Genomic DNA, 16517 nt, shown 5'->3' on the forward strand with positions numbered 1-16517 from the left:
AGAAAATTTGTGGGAAAAATCAGCTTTGCTGGCTTCTTCCTCACTGGGCTGTAGGCAGCTGTCTTTCTTTGTATGAAGCTTATACTTCTGGAGGAAAATAGAGCTGAGATGGATGGTGTACAGCATTCTGCATCTTAGGCTTGTTGCATAAAACCACGAATCAGCAGTTTCATTATTAATCTAAGATTTCAACTTTCTGTAGGTCATTTGGTTGATACATGCACTATTTCTTTTTCCTTATACTTATTGCCCACAAGTCAAATAATTCCAAATGAGTCTTTCTGTAATTCCTCCATGGGCTGAGAGCTGCCAGGTGATGTGCTACGGTGACAGCTCTCCAAGGGACAGCTTTTCCAGACTGAAAACCAGGCTTGTTACTTGCAGCTGTTATATGCGAGGTCAAGGCAGATCAGTTGTGCAGGTTAGGTTCTGGAAAGGAGCACGAATTTTCTTCCTGCTGCATTTTTAGTATGTTATTCTGGGTGAGCAACACCTTACAGTTAGTAGGTAACTCTGACTGCCAAGGCTGGATTTGATCATGGCTAGCGTGAGAGCATCAAATCACTGAGATTCCACATCTGTGAAACAAGGAGTTGGGGCCTCATTATCACAAAGGTGCACGGTACCAGCAGCTCCCCTTCAAAACACCTGTCTGACAGCACCCTGACTTTGATTTCATCTGTGCAGAACATGCAATTGAAATGGCAGAGCACAGGGAATGAGGTGTGAGCATTAAAAGGCACTCACTATAGCTCTGTAGTTCTGGACACCTATTCTGTAATAAATTGAAAAACTTGTCCTAATGTAAAAATACACCCTAACAGTAACTTGCATCTTTTCAGCATGCACAGTTTGAAAAGAAAAATTAACTTCCTTAAGGAAGTTTGCATATGTCTTTTTTTAATAGAGATATATAAACAGCCTTTTTTCAGTAGGCATATATTTAGAATTTCTGTCATGTGCTTTCAGAAATAAAAGGCTTTTTATTTTCTCAGGTATTCTTCTGTGCATTAAGAATGATGATTTAGCATTCTCTCGAGAAGACAAGGCTAAGGTGATACTTGTGGAAAAGCAGAAACACGTAAGAAAATTAACAGGAATAATATAACAGCTCTTAGAGACACCTCCAGACAAGCTTTCGCCTTTCTGTTCCAGATGCAAAATGACATCATGCTACCAGAGAGCCCATCATCTTTACATAGGTAAACAGTTGTTGTCTCCCAGAAGAAATCCTGTGACCTTGCAGAAATTTATCTTCTCTGCTTTCATTTCAATAATGTTGAACAAAGCTTTAAAAAACACTTCACAGTTAAATAGAGCCATCCTGCAGCAGAACCACTACTCCTGGGGAAAGGGGAAGGTTGTCCAGGGGACTTAGGGTGGGCTTTTTGGGTTTTGCTCATTAGATTACACAACTTTAGGGGGAAAAAAGTATTTTAGGAAAACAGAAAATTATATGGATCCTATTAGGAAAGATACTTGACATATGTGTTAAACAAGCTGAGTTACCAACTTGCTGAGTTAGCAGCTGTTACCTGTTAACTTCATGGAGGTGGGGAAGAGAAAAAAACTCCAAAAGGGCCTGTTTAGGTTTAGCACAAGCTGTTTGACAGCAGGGAAGAAATAATTTTACCCTAGTCCTAGGACTGTGGTAATTACACTGTCCTAAAACAAGGTGTTTTGGGAACACAGATCACTCCGCAAATCACTTTGGCCATTAATTGCTGCGGTATTTCTGGCACGAAATCTCACTCCAAATAATTTTTTTGTGACACTCCTGGGTCTGCCTGCCTGTTTGCAGACAAAAGATTCAAAAACAGCCTGGTAGGGGCTGAATTAGAACCATCAGATGTCAGCAATTAAACTCCAGCATTATCACCATGTCTAGACACGAGGCACTCTTAGGGCACCTCAGTGCAAGGAGCAGCTTCATCTCTGTGTCTTTACCACAACAAATACACTTTTACCTATTAAGCAGTATTAAAATTTTGCTCATTCCTTTTGGGATCTGCATCAGAAATCTGTTTGGTTTCATTGCCTGGGAAGGTTTTTTGGTTGTTTGCCAGCTTGGGGTTAGATTTTGTTGTTTATTTGTGGTAAGCATTGGACTAAAACTCTTCCCATCTCCTTTATCAGAAATACTGGGAAAGATTAGAAAATTCTCCTCACAATTCCCCAAGATTTCCTTTATACATGAGGTTAATTGGGAATTCTTTACAAAACTAATGAGCGAGACATAAGATGTCTTTCCTAGTCTTGAATCTAGTAACACTAAATATAAGGTGGCAAATATAACAGGCAAGAGGAAATAACACTGGTTGAGCTGATATATTTAATTAATTAAACTTGCCAGGTAGCTCACTTACATAAAAGAAAGGCAAGAAAAATCTCACACTATAAACCAGTTTTGTCAAAAAGATGGAGACAACGGCATTCTTCTTGTTGGCTGTTGAAGGTGACAGGAAAGCTATTGAGCCATGGACTGGAGGGAACAGTTGACACTACTCTGCCTGGTGTTATCATTGTGCAGGGGCCTTCATTTTAGATGGAAAGATGCATTTCTTGGAAACCAATAACATAAAACTGTCCTAACTCTAAATGAGGCATCTTTTTAAAGCTCATTTGTGCTATGCATGAGGTTCAGAGAAAGCTTCAGCTATGGGATAACCAATGACCTTACTTTACAGGATACGATAACATAAGTCACCACTAGGGACGTGTTGATGTACTGGTGGTGGTTTCCACATCCAGATCATGTTTCAGCTGAGAGGTACTGGCCAACTGGGTATGTCACTCCATCATGGTATTTTAGAGCAATCTGATGGGTTGTTCATTATCCACATGTGGAAGGAACAAGGTATTGGCGAGTGCACCCATTTTTCTAATCAAATCTTGAGACTGTAATGGCCTGAGAATAGGCATTTTTACATCTGCAACTGTATTTAATAAAAATGGCCTTTCAACTATCCTTTTCTGTTTCACATCAAAATCTTCTTCCCTACAAACACTCTCTGCCTTGTAGTTATAAAGCCGTGATTAAACTCAAGTACAGTTTTACTTGAAAATTTGTAATAGTAGTACATCTTCAGCCTATAAAAGCTGAAGATTTACTGCAGCCTGATCCGGTTAAGTGCTACGTGTCAACAGAATCGACAAGTTCATGTATTACAGCTCCTGTAAGAGCCTGTTGAAGTTGCATGTCTGGCACCTTTAGAGATAAGCCTCTTAACAAGTAGATGCACACTACGTCCGAGTATTTATTCTATTTTTAAATATCTTGCTCAGCAGCTCCAGATGTTACCAGGGATGTCTCTTCCACTGGGAAGAAAATTGTCCTTCCTACACGTTTCTACTTCACCAGTTGCATCCAATAGAAACATCATCACCTAACAGATGAAATTAAGTCTCTGCATACTGCAGATTTTTGCTGCTCAGATTTGGACTCTGCTTGATAGGAACAACTTACTCATTATGATTTAAAGGGAAATCGCTGCAAACAATTCAGAAAGCTGCTCCACAGTGTCACAATGTAGAAACATGCTGGGGATTGCAGCAGACAATCTGTGTTAATGTGTAGCTGGTAATAGATGAGGAACAAGGCTGCAGGAGGAACATTTGATGCTGACAGAAACAGAATGATCATAGTCATCAAATAGAACTTTAAGTGAATAAAGTGAAAATGTCAGGTATGTATTATATGAAACAGTTCATCCTATCAAGAATCCCATAGTGACTACACAGCAGGCCCTTTTTAGCCTTTGCAAGTGGGCTGAAGTTTTCCTCCTCCAGGTGAAAGCTGAAATTTACTTAGAACACAAAACCTTTATACAAAAGAAAAAAACAAGACTCATTTTATGAAAACTATGTCTCTGAAACAATCTCTAGATGCTTAAAGATTAATCTACGTTATTTTAACATTTAGTATTCTTTCATTCATGTAACTTGGATTTGAGGCTTTCCAGTGATGTGCCATTTGAAGAGGTATATTAACATTTTACTATATTCAGCATTTAAGTATCAAGTGCAAAATTTCAAGCATCTTCATCAAATAGAAACTAAAAATTTCTCCTCAATTTTATTTCCCTAGTATCTTAAGTCTTGCCTGATCTATTTCACCACAAAGCTCAAAGAACATAAGATTTATAAGTATTATTTTACTGAGTAAATGCTGACTTCAGAAAATGCCATGTTCAGCTAAGCACTTAATTTGTATAGTCAAATTGTATATTTTGGGATTTAACTGTGATTAATTTTCAAGAACTTCCATCCTCATTAGCAATTGCTGATTAAAGGCTGTTTGGATTTTTTAAACTAAAGTCACATTAGATATGTAATCAGCTGGCTGTGAGGCACGCTTTGAGAAGGTCAGCAAGCTCCATCTCAGCTTCTATCTTGCAACTTTGTAGAGTCATCCTTCTTTTGACTCAAGATTTGGTCTATGATATATGAGTGAGCCACAACTGCAGGCAGCAGAGAGGCCTGATCAGCAGCACCAGCTCTGCAAGGGCTTTTTAAGAAGTGGCTGATCAGTGAACATCAGGAAGAGGCCGCTTTCCTCACCACCTGTAGCCAAGGACGGCTATTTCCTACCTGCTTGTATGGAGGCAAGTTTCAGCGGTGAGGTGGTGTTGGTGGGCTAGTATTACAGAGGAAAAACTTTGTCATACTTACAATCTTACTAATCTAACAGTTTTCAAAATTTAAGTCTTCCATATAAAATAAATTGTACATCTGTATTCATAGATCCCACCACTCAATTTCCTCCTCCATCTCCCCAAATGTGCATATTCAACCAATCTTGGAACCAGAGAAGGTATATAAACCTAATTTAAACTAAAACCAAACTCCTACAACACAATAGACCCCATTTTTGAAGACAAGGATTAAAAAATCACATTTAAATTATTTTATGTTAATCTTGAACTACAAGAACCGTATTTCTCACAGATATCTATGCCATTAATCTCTAAGATCTAGAAATTGTGACCCAACAAAACCAATGCAAACTGATCCTTCACTTTGCTCAGGGATGTGAAAAAGCAGCAATACTACACATCAACAGCTTCAGCAAGCAGCAGTGTTAACAGAGAACTGCTAAAAATGGAATTAATTAAAAACGAAAACTTAGCAAAAAGTAATTGTTTCTTCCAACACCTGAAATATTCCTTAACCTACACAAAGTTAAAATAATTAGCATCAAAGGTGTTCTGATAACACATTATGTCTGAGCAAACAGTGATACAGAGAGCTCTTCATTCAGTAAAAGGCAAAATATCTGCACCTTCATGTCTTAATCATACATTCAAGCAACGACTGTTGCATGTGCTAATTGTCTTTGCAGATGTTCATCAAGCAAGTGAAAAGTCCTTTTCGAAAACATCTCTTTGCTCATGATAGTTTTTTCAAAGGTGTCTCTCTAATCCAAAAGTGAGTTTTATTTCCTACATGTATTTCCTACATTTCCACATGTATTAAATAACAAAAATACTTATGTATAATATAGTATGGCTACCACAACTCAATTTTTAAGCAACAAATGGAATAAGATTTTAAGCACTTGGCTACTTGGTTACCCAATTCAGACTTGTCACTGTTGGGTGTTCTAGTTAAGTGTATCTGAGCACAGCTACAGGTCTGACATTCTCTGTACTCAAATACTGTGTTAAACAATTTGCAATGTATGGACCCATTCAGGTAATTACTGCAGCCTCCAATAGTCGGTTTGATAGTCTGAATTGATCTTGGATGCATTGTACAAAGCTCTGCGACAGGACAGTGTTGTTAGGATTTGGGTTCTATTTTTCCTTCTTGTGAGTAGTTACCATTTAAGAATTCTTTAAGGAACATTTTGACAAGCGTATGACTCAGTTTTGATTGCTATTCTATTTTCCTGATTTCAAGAGAGTAGCTTTTAGCTTGTATCTGGCCTTACAGCTACCATACGGATAGGCACTCAACAAAAGAAACTTAAAGATATTACCAAAGAAAATAATTTAAGCAAATACCCAAATATATATAAAATATCTACATTTTAAAGCTATTTGGCAGCGTATCTAATGCATCTTAGACAACTGAATGCTTTGTAATTGCTGTTTGTGGGTTGCTATTTGATGTAGGGGCATTCCTCTTGGTGGCAAAAATACATTTTTGGATCTAGAAGTGAAACCCAGCAACTTGATCCTATCCCATTCCAAGTGCAGCAGGTCATGAAAACTGAATTGCAGACAGTAAGTGTAAGGGCATGTGCTAAGAGCAGCGATCATCTCTGAGACGAATTTGTATGTTGCACAACTGGCAGCAATTTAATCATTGAGGGCTCTTCAGATATAGTCTGTAGCCCAAACTCAGATACTTTTAGATTATATTTAATCAGCTGTCTACACTAATACAAATAATTTAAGCCTACTTTATATTATCTTTAAAATTATAGTGCTAGAAAAATATAATCCATATATGATGTGGAAAAATGTCAAAAGAGCCATAGATTGATTATTATCTGAACAAGGTATGACAGGGACTTAGAGTAAGATCAGTTATCCTTTAGAATCCACCTGCCCATTGCCTATAGCACTTGCCACCTTTTGCACAGGTTTTGTTGGAATTGAACAATAGTTTAGTCTTTCTTAAAACTGATCCTGAAAATGCCTTTAAAATTAATTCCATGTGTAATACTTCTGCATAGGTTGATGGTTTGCCCTGTTTTGATGAGATGATGAAGAACAAGCTCTTCTCTAAGTACCTAATAACTATCACTAGCCTTGGTACATATAGGGTCATTAATGTAAAAATATTTCTTAAATCATTGCACTAATAAACATGCTCAGTTCACTCACCACTATATACATAGCTACATTTGCTTTTAATATAAGAAGTGCTTTGGCTCAGATGATAACAAATTAAGACATTATTCTCTGATACAGGCAGACAAACACTGCACAATACACTTATCTGCTGTGTTTCTCATGAAGAATCTTAAATTGAAAGAACCTATGTAACAGAAAGATGGAAGGCAGGTTATAAGACTCTAAAAAAAAAAAAAAAAGTGGAGTTATTCAGTATAGTATCTTATTAAGGAAACTGGAAACATAAAATCTTCAGGATTTTTCATATTTTCCTTCCGAATAGTGTAAAGCAAGCTTCTTTTCAGAGCTGTAATTAAACTCTGAATGAAAAACCACCTACATCATTCCAATGGAAAAAAACCCCACCACACAAGAAACCCAGTTTTGCCCTTCTGTGGAACAAGAAAATAACTACAATCATTAATCAGATACCTAAAGGAGAGCAGATAACACAAAGTGGGGCAGTTTGTATTATCTACAAAAAAAAAAAGGGAGAGACTAGAAACAGCAGTAGTTAAAGCTGGTTGTCATCCCGATAACAGTGAGTGTATTTGCCCATTTATAGTAGTGGCAGAACAGACTTTGAAAAGCAAGTGTCACCAGGTTTAGAAGAAGAAGGGTATAAGCACACCCTGGTTTCTGGCTAAGAAACTTTTGATGGTTTTACCAAGGATAGGGATTGATGAGAGGAAAAAAAGTGTCAGTAGGAAAAAGGAGTTGATTGCAAGGAGGCATACGTGAAAAAATCATTAGAGTTTGCAGCCAGATGGACAATTCTCAAGTTCAGAGCTAAACTAGGCATTTAAAAAGCAACAGATGAGCCAAGGATCTCCAGCAACTGTGATGGCCTCACGGTGTGCAATACAAGTGACATGTATAGGGGAGTAGAGAGGCAGCATGTGAGAGTGCTGTTAACTGTAATCTCAGGGAATGCATTAACAAACATATTTTTATTTAATACATGTGGGTTTAGAAAAATGGGTATCAGTACCAGAAACAGGTAAAACCCCAAGCATTACTCTGCAACTGCAACATCAAATTTGTCACAGCAGCAGGATGACACAAAATATGATCTTGTTTACATTGAGGTGTCGGCAAGTATAGAAAACTACAAGTATAAAAAACCTCATAATTGACAAATAAGCTATTCTAGATTTCATTTTATATAAAGTATTTTTAGCTTGACTCTTATTTTTAATTACACTGTAATTAAATTTAAATTAGCTTAACTAGAACTTTTATTTTTCAAAATTTGCATTATTGTAACAAATTGCATTATTGTACATTATTGTAAAATATTAGCTATTTGTTCTGCAGGAATTTACATGCTTTTTAAACTGATAACCTGATTTACATAGTTCTGCTACTGAAACTTCCTTGTGTTTTTTTTAAACACAGACACTGTAGTATTAGAGATTATTCTGCAAGGGAGTGAAAACTGAACTCGGAACTCAAAATGCTCTCTCACAAGTCAGCTTGTACCGTGACACTGAACTCGAAGACTCTGATTTTGCATACTTATCATATTCTTACCAGGTTATCCCATGCCTACCTAACAAAACACCTGCACTATTATTCTCCCACACTATTGCAACAGAATGTGTTTTCACTGGTATTTACTGATGACCTTTGCAAATAAGCATCTGTTGTCTGTGACTGTTCATAACCTTCTCAAATACAAATGATTAAAAAAAATTTAAAAAACTCCATATGATTCAGGTAATTATGAGGGCAAAACAGATTATTATTCAAAAACATTATTGAGTAAGCTAAAATTCTGTACAATTGCAATAAAGTAAGTCACAACTATCTAAAAATATAACTAACTGATGCAGCAAGTACAAGACAATGATTTGGAGAAAACAAGTTGCCTGTATACTAAAAAATCCCTTTAAAACACAGCTTCTTCATTTCAACCAAATTCTAGGCCTTATGAAAGTGATTGAGCTATTTGTATTGTCTGTTTGAGACACCAAGCATTTTCTTTAGTAACTGAAGCTCCTAATTTTCAGATACTGAACTAGTAAAATCAAGATGGTATTCAGTGCAATAATATTTAAAAAAAAATAACAAAAAAAAATAAGTCCAACTTTTGGCTGCTTGGGAAAGTACTATTTATTATACATTTAAATACAAATTTGAAATGTGTTGTGGACATATCTGCAGGGTTACAGGTAAAAAATAAAAATGTACAAAGTTGTGTTCTGCATCTCTCAAGACTGATATTTCAAAAAAATTTTCACAAAATACCAAGAGTTCATCTCTGTAGGAACAGGAAGGATAATAACACATACAATCTTTTGCTCAGCAGATTATCTTTGTTCCCTCCCTGCATAAAGTACCTAGAGTTTGTAAACAGTCCTTAAAAGTGTTAATAGCTTTCAGGAATGTGTAATCACAGTTTATATGGACTTGTCCCATAATGAATTACAATGCTACACAGTAGTTTCGTGTTTCCATAACCCAGTTCTAATATTACCAGTACTGTCTGCAGTGAGCAAGGGTCCGTCCTGTCCACTGCTTTTAAGTGGTCCATTCTGAATGGCTAAATTTAAGCCGTAAGATTTTTGCTGGTTTTCCAGTTCAGCCACTATTGGTTTCCTTGGAATATCTTTTTTGTTGTTGGTAGCTATTGTTTTTTCAGTATTCCTACTACTTTTTGGAAGTGTACTGCAAGCATCACTGCTGTCTTGTTGGGACTGGTTATACTGGCGTTCTCTATATGCCAAATAGGCTCTTCGGCTCCTTGAGTGCCCTTCACTGTTGCTTTGTCGAGTTTTGGGTAAGCCATTTTGCACACTTCCTTCCACACTTGTGGGAACATCATATGCATACTCCCTCAATACTGCAAGCCTGCTGGCACGATGTCCCTTGCTTCTGTTCTTGTGATGCCGACTCGGGTGCCCGTTTGTCCGAAACTGTACCTCTAAGGGAGCTACGTGCATTTTGATATCATTATCTACTGAATGTTCAGTCAGGCTGTTATCAAGCTGAGGACCTGTGTTCAACGGCAAAGAAGTAGGGTGGCACTGAGCTGCTGCAGCTTGTAAGTTAGTTAGTTTACAACCTTGAGACGAGTTTTTTAGGCTTGAGGCACTTTTATTTGTGCATGAGGATTCTGCGCTACTGTTGGTGCATTTTGGGGCCTCCCCGTTAGTTCCGCTGGAACCGGAGGGCTGCACATTTACTTGCACTGAATACGTACTCCTTCCCGGGCAGCAAGTTGTTATCCAAGCATGCCTGACATCTTCCCTGTTAATGCAATGGTGCACCATAAGAAAGGCACTGAGGCATAAACATGTTGCCCCAAAAAAACAGCTGAAGATCAGGTCCATGGGATAATACAGGGAAACGGACAGAGCTCCGAAGATCCACAGTGTGACATACAAAACCAAAGTAAGGCCTACTCCCAGAAGCTGTGCTTGAAAACTGTGCTCATTCTCCAAAGCAGATGTGGAAACCAGTGACACTGACAACGAATCCTGATGAGCCAGTTCCCCGTGTTCGTTGGTGGCCAGACGCTGCTGTTCCTCGATGGGTTCCTTAAGTTCATATTTGCGTTCAGGGTGACGTTTTAGTTGTATAAATATGCTGAGAAAATACATACAGTTTATGAAAATTATAAAGCTAGCTGGTCCATAAAATGCTCCTAAGCTAGGTTCCCAAGTCATCCAGCAACTGTAAAAGAAACAAAACAAAGAACCAAAATTAACATCTTCTCACAAATCACTTATCTTTTATCAGTTCATTGAAATGATCTTGGCTGTGCTACATTTTCTGGAGGAATCAGAATTAATTGCAACAAGTATTGAGAGAAAAGTAAACCTATGAAATCTTTTCAGAATTCTCAGTTATATGGTACTTACTAAGGAGCATTAGGTCTGCTGCCATAATTTCGGATGTTTGCTGCAGCTGTTATTCCACAAACTATGATAGGGATCCCTCCACCGATAAGGTAGAACCTAAAAAGAAAATCCAGTATATCAATGTCTGCTTCATGGCAACGGATTTTATTCAGTCACTATGAAAGAAATAAGAGCTTTCCAGGATTTGAGAAATACTCAAGTTCTTTATGAAAATAAGGTGAATAAGCTTTGGGCTTTGGCAATATCAATTCTTCTCTAAGTCTTCCTCACAACAATTTTTCACCTCCTGTTGTAAGCTGCCTCTCTCACAGCTGCTCACTCCCACCTCCCACTTGCAGACACTGAACAGAAGTATACAGCATTAGAAGGAAGAAGCAAAAGCTGACAGTCAGAAGTTGTAAACTGCTAGAAGACAATATGAAAACTTAAAAGGAAAATAGTAAGTGGTATGTCTCGTGTTCCAGAGATGAACTTGCCTAATATATACTGTTAGGAAAATCAGCCATAAGAACTACTTGGAATTTTTTTGGGGTGGATGGCTTTGGTGGATGGCAGGTTGGTTTTTTTTTTATTTTTAATGGACTCTGTAATTTTATAGTATACACCTCCTGCTTCCCTATGGGGGTATTAATGAAAACTATACACCTGCACAAGAACAAAGGGCATATGTTGTTGGAGTATCTTTTCATTCCAATTTCTATGAATTCACACTGAATTAATTAGTGGTGGGTCAGTTATTACTGACAATCATTCCAATTAACGGCACTCAGTCCTGCAGCTTACATCAAACCAGTCCAAATTCAGATCAGAACACACAAGTGAAAACTACTACTGTGACATATGGGTGAGCAGTTTGTTTTATTAACAACAGACACCTATTCTGATGGTCCTGGACATTTCACCAGAAATTGCTCCTGTATCACTTGAGACACACAACAGTCTGAAATAAATTAAGACTTTCTTGTAAATTGAGATACACTGAGTGTATTATTTAGTTGCTGAATCCTACAAAGATCAAATTCAGACATTGGTTTATTCTGTATCTCGATGCACTAATCAGAAGCTGGCCAGATGGAGCAGATTTTTGTGGCAGTATGGGTACTACACAACAGGTAATTTTATTTTGAACATATGCCTAGAAGACAACTGAAAAAAACCCAACTTTCTGTGGCTCTTCCGTACAAAAACATCACACATCTATCTAACTGAGGAAATTCCTGATCTGCAAGAAGTTGCACACTGAGGAAGTCTGAAAAATCTAAAGCATGTTTGTTCTGTTCTGATACTTGTCTCCAGAGTTGCCACCATTGTCACTCATGAGGTGTTCAGATCTGAAATTGCATGTTCGTGTTTATGTCTACGCAAAGCTGAGCCACTGAGACTGGTAATTTTATTGCAACATTTTCCAAAGCAAGAACTTCTAAACAAATAATAAGGGATGAGGGGGAAAAAAAGTCATAACAGATGTTAAAAAGGCTATTCAGCATCCTGCTGAAGGCACAGCTGGTGGTGAGCATACAGTGAATACAACAGATTTACTTCTTAAAAGAAAAATAATAAAAGTTAAGGAAGGCAAATACAGTAATGAAGCGGTATAGTTACCTTCTAACTTCCCAATAAATACTTCTATATGCTGTATATAGTACTGCAAATTTTACTTGAAGATAATCAGAAAAGCACTTCTGTTTTTCTTCACTCTCTGTACTTCAAAAATCAAGCTCTTTAAATATTTGCCTATAACCAATCAAAGGTAATCAACTTCTGCCACCTTGTGGAGAATTTCAGCTTAGCAGTTTTTAATTAATATCCCCGGGCCCAGGAGGCAACATGAACAAAGTATGATAGTATTTTCTATGAAGAACATGTCACACAAGGTAAATTTCATAATTAGTTTTTCCCATTTCCGGGATTTCAGAAATAAAAATTCTACGAGGAATGCTTCACAAAGAACACTATTTTCATTTGATAATAAGTGACACCCCTATTTTTCAAATTATTTGGAAACAATCTTTGGAAAACATATTAAACTTTATTTACTGAAATTGCAGCATTTTTAACTGTGTGATAATACAGTTCTGCACATTCATTCTTCTGTGATAATTTAATGGGTTGTGTTGCTATCTAAAGTCTCTATCAGACCCTCAGTGTGATGCTGAAACACTACCAATTTCTTAACCGACATATCATCAACACAGCTTTGCATCTGTAATACACAAAGACCAACAATCCTTCAGCTCACCCTCCTTAATATAATGCTGAGGAACAGAAAATTCCAGAAGGAACTTTATTGACTTGGAAAGAACAAAACAGTAGTGACCTGCTACATTTTCTGCTCAGAATATAAACATAGCAACCTGGGAAATAATGACTCACAAAAAACAAACAACAGGCTCACCTCAGCATTGGTCTGGGTGGAGGAGGTGGCTCATCAGGATCTTCACACCTTTTTGCCTTTTTGGTTACCTGCTTGTAAATATTACGAGAAGTCACTCCCAACCACAGTACTGTTGCAAGAGTGGAATAATGGAGAATTATCCCAACCTTAAAACAAAACCAAGCAACAAAAAAAGAATTAACTCCCAAACACTTCCTTTTTACTGAGTTAATATATTAACCATTAAACACACAACTCGCCATAACGGAAAAAACCCACATCTTTTATTTTATGACTGTTCTAAGTGTCAAATCATTGTATTTTTCAAAAAAAGTAAAATATGATGTGCAAACCCATTTTTGCATCAGCTCAATCTGGAATGGCTACATAGCTGCTGTTGCCTCTAATGGAAGGATAACTCACTAATGGGGGAAGAACTTTACTAACAAAAATTTTTCAGATTACATATCAATCATACACTTGGAAACTGTATTTTACAAAAGACTTAACTTTAAAGTGTCTTGTGTTACAGGTATTATTCAAATTGAAACAAGTAAGGGAACAGCAAACTAATAATACTGTGATAAGTATGCAGCAGGTAGCAAAATACAGACAGGGATTTTAATATAATGCAAAAATAGAGAAAGCGTATTAGATATTTAACCAGCCCAAACATTAATAAAAAGTCTGCTTCACAGCAGAATCTGTTTGTCCTTACTTATAGGGCAACACTGTCATGACAGCACAAAAACAGAATGGAAGAGGTAACACTTTAGTTCCTGATGACTGCAATTTTCAATCACCAGTAAAAGCACAACTTTCAAACAGCCCATCTGTAACACAGGATTTCTCCTGAAGGATTACTGTCTCCAATGTAAGAAAAAAAAGTATGTGTGTACGTGCGTGTGCATACACATGTACGTGCACATAGGAGAAAGATCAAGGATATTTTTCATTGCAACATTTTGACCTGTCAACCCTAGTGTAAATTCAAACAAAAAGCACTACGGAATATTACAGTGAGCGATTAGAAACTGTTTTTGAATCATTGGATGCAAAGAGAAAACATGAAAAAAAATCCACTGACATTTTTCCAAAGCAGCAACTGCTATTATACTAAAATACTGCAACTGAATTGGAGACAGCCAAGTCTCAGAAGAGCAAATCACTAAAAAAGAGAAGTCTCAATAAAGCTAGTGATGTTTGTTTAGAGAAAGCACGCAGGTTTGAAACACTTCTCTCTCCCTCCCCTTCAGTTATACTGAGCAAGTGGAAATAAGTAGTTTAATACCAGATTTCACATGATCTGTAAAGGCCACATACAGGCCTATAAAGTAGTTTTACAATAGGTAAGTCTCAAAAATAAAAATAACAGACAAAGCTTATTTTTTGTGACAGCATTTTGGGAAAAAAATTTCTACTGCACTTCTGAAATACTTTCCTGGTTTTCCAGTACTGAACTAGTTTTATCTTCACTTGACTTCTTGAAAATAAAAGAGAATCTCTAACTCTGTTATGAAGACAGAAAGAGTTGGGGTTGTTCAGCCCGGAGAAGAGAAGGCTCTAGGAAGACCTTATAGCACCTTCCAGTGCCTAAACTGGGCTACAAGAGAGATGGAGAGGGACTTTTTACAAGGGCATGTAGTGACAGGACAATGGGTAATGGCTTTAAACTGAAAGATTAGATTAGATAGAAGTAATGTGGGTGGTAAAATACAAGCACAGGTTGCCCAAAGAAGTGGCAGATAAGGTCAGGTTGGACTGGTGCTCTGAGCAACCTGATCAAGTTGAAGTTGTCCCTCCTTATTACGGAGGCATTAGACTAGATCACTTTAAGGTCCCTTCCAACCCAAACCATTCTATGATTCTAAAACCAAACCAAAACATTAGTTTTTTGTCTAAATTTTACATTCTGATGAATGCCTATACAGCACTAAAGTTCTGTAGAAGGCAAGGGGTGCAAATACATACATAGAAGTATGAAACTGATTTTTTCGAGTGTTTGTATGTTTACTTACTGCTTGGCAAATGCTGGCATTCCTGGTCTGAGTTATGCCTCCAATAAACATCACACATGTCAGGAAAATATGAAAGCTTAGGTTAACTAGCATATGCCAGCTTTTTACACTGATCCTGATCACACTGTTAAAAGAAAAAAATTAGACAATATAAAACACAGTTGACATTCCTGGTTTTCAGAAACTAGCAAGATACACATGATAAATGACATATAATTACTGTTAATGATTGTTTGACTACCATATACTTTGTAAACAAATATGATCTCTGGCCTTTATCACAGGAAATTAAAACATCCTCCTATTAACCAGCTTTATACATCTATTTGGGGCTTGATTTAAAAATTTTAGGCTTTCAAGCTTTCACATCAACAGAAATGTAAAAGGCTGAACAGTTTGTTAAATTCTACCATCATTCTTGAGTGGTCTCTACTTTCATCATGAAGCAAAAGTCAAAAATCAAAGGAAAGACATGGTTATGAGAGCTAAATTATCATACTCAAGAAAGATGAAATAGCTATTTGCTTTATTGTTAGTCTTCATCAACAATTTTTATAGGGAAAAAACACCAAACGCATATTACTATATCATGCTCCAATCAAAAAGAAAAGTTAGTCAGTCCTAAGCATGTTAAAACTAATTGTTTTAGTCTAGTAATTTTGATTCATACCTGTGATGGTATATGTAACTGACCATGATCATCAACAGACACATTAGCAAAACCACGGCAGTGGCATAAGTTACTGGATGCAAAAGATCAGCTGGCTGTGTATATAATTCAGCTTCTGTCAAGTCCTGACAACAAAACCAAAAATAACATTAGTCCACTGTATCTTACTATTTTTTGAGGGTGGAGAAATGACAAAGCAAACACAAATTAAGAAGTAACAGGAACCTTCCAGATGAAATGTCTTCCTTCCCTCCCCACTCCCCCCAAATTGACTTTCCAATTATTTATTTGATGTTCCTGGGTTTCTTCTGCAATTACCTGCTATTCTGGCTGGATTCTAATCTTACAGAAGTAAACTTCATATATGCTTGAAGTTACATAGACGTAAGCAGCTTATAGACACATAGCATTTTCTTCATCTTAAAATACTTGTGTGTACAGCATGTAGAACAACTGTGTGTTTAAGTTATGATTATCTTCTTCAACAACCCAAAGAACACTACAGAAAGTGACCTCAGCAATTCTGTGAATGATGCTATAGACTGAGGGGACTGATCAACAGAGTGGAGGATACTCAGAGGGATGTCGGTGAGCCAGAGAAATGGGTTGATAAAACATCATGACATTTAGCAAAGGAAAACATTAAAAGATCTGCATCTGGGATGAAATAACCCCATGCACACAAAAATATCGGCTAGGCACTGTACTGATTAGAAAACAACCAAAGAACCACCCGAGGTACTGGTA

At 37.1% G+C, this 16517-nt stretch overlaps 1 protein-coding gene across 1 annotated transcript in view; it reads right to left on the reverse strand.

Moving 5' to 3' along the window:
* Positions 1-8932: 8932 nt before the first annotated feature.
* The window catches only part of ADGRA3 (adhesion G protein-coupled receptor A3), a 55939-nt gene continuing 48354 nt past the window's right edge, over positions 8933-16517 (reverse strand). Inside the window, exons 15-19 of the mRNA XM_027713793.2 lie at positions 15771-15895; positions 15101-15224; positions 13104-13249; positions 10709-10804; positions 8933-10520 (exon numbers count right to left, since the gene is read on the reverse strand). Coding sequence (XP_027569594.1) covers positions 9278-10520; positions 10709-10804; positions 13104-13249; positions 15101-15224; positions 15771-15895 — 1734 coding nt within the window. The 3' untranslated portion in view covers positions 8933-9277. The remainder of the gene's footprint in view (positions 10521-10708; positions 10805-13103; positions 13250-15100; positions 15225-15770; positions 15896-16517) is intronic.

The sequence above is a fragment of the Pipra filicauda genome, unplaced genomic scaffold, assembly GCF_003945595.2.
Source record: "Pipra filicauda isolate LSUMZ 115617 unplaced genomic scaffold, ASM394559v2 scaffold169_size1572857_pilon, whole genome shotgun sequence".
Lineage (NCBI taxonomy): Eukaryota > Metazoa > Chordata > Aves > Passeriformes > Pipridae > Pipra > Pipra filicauda.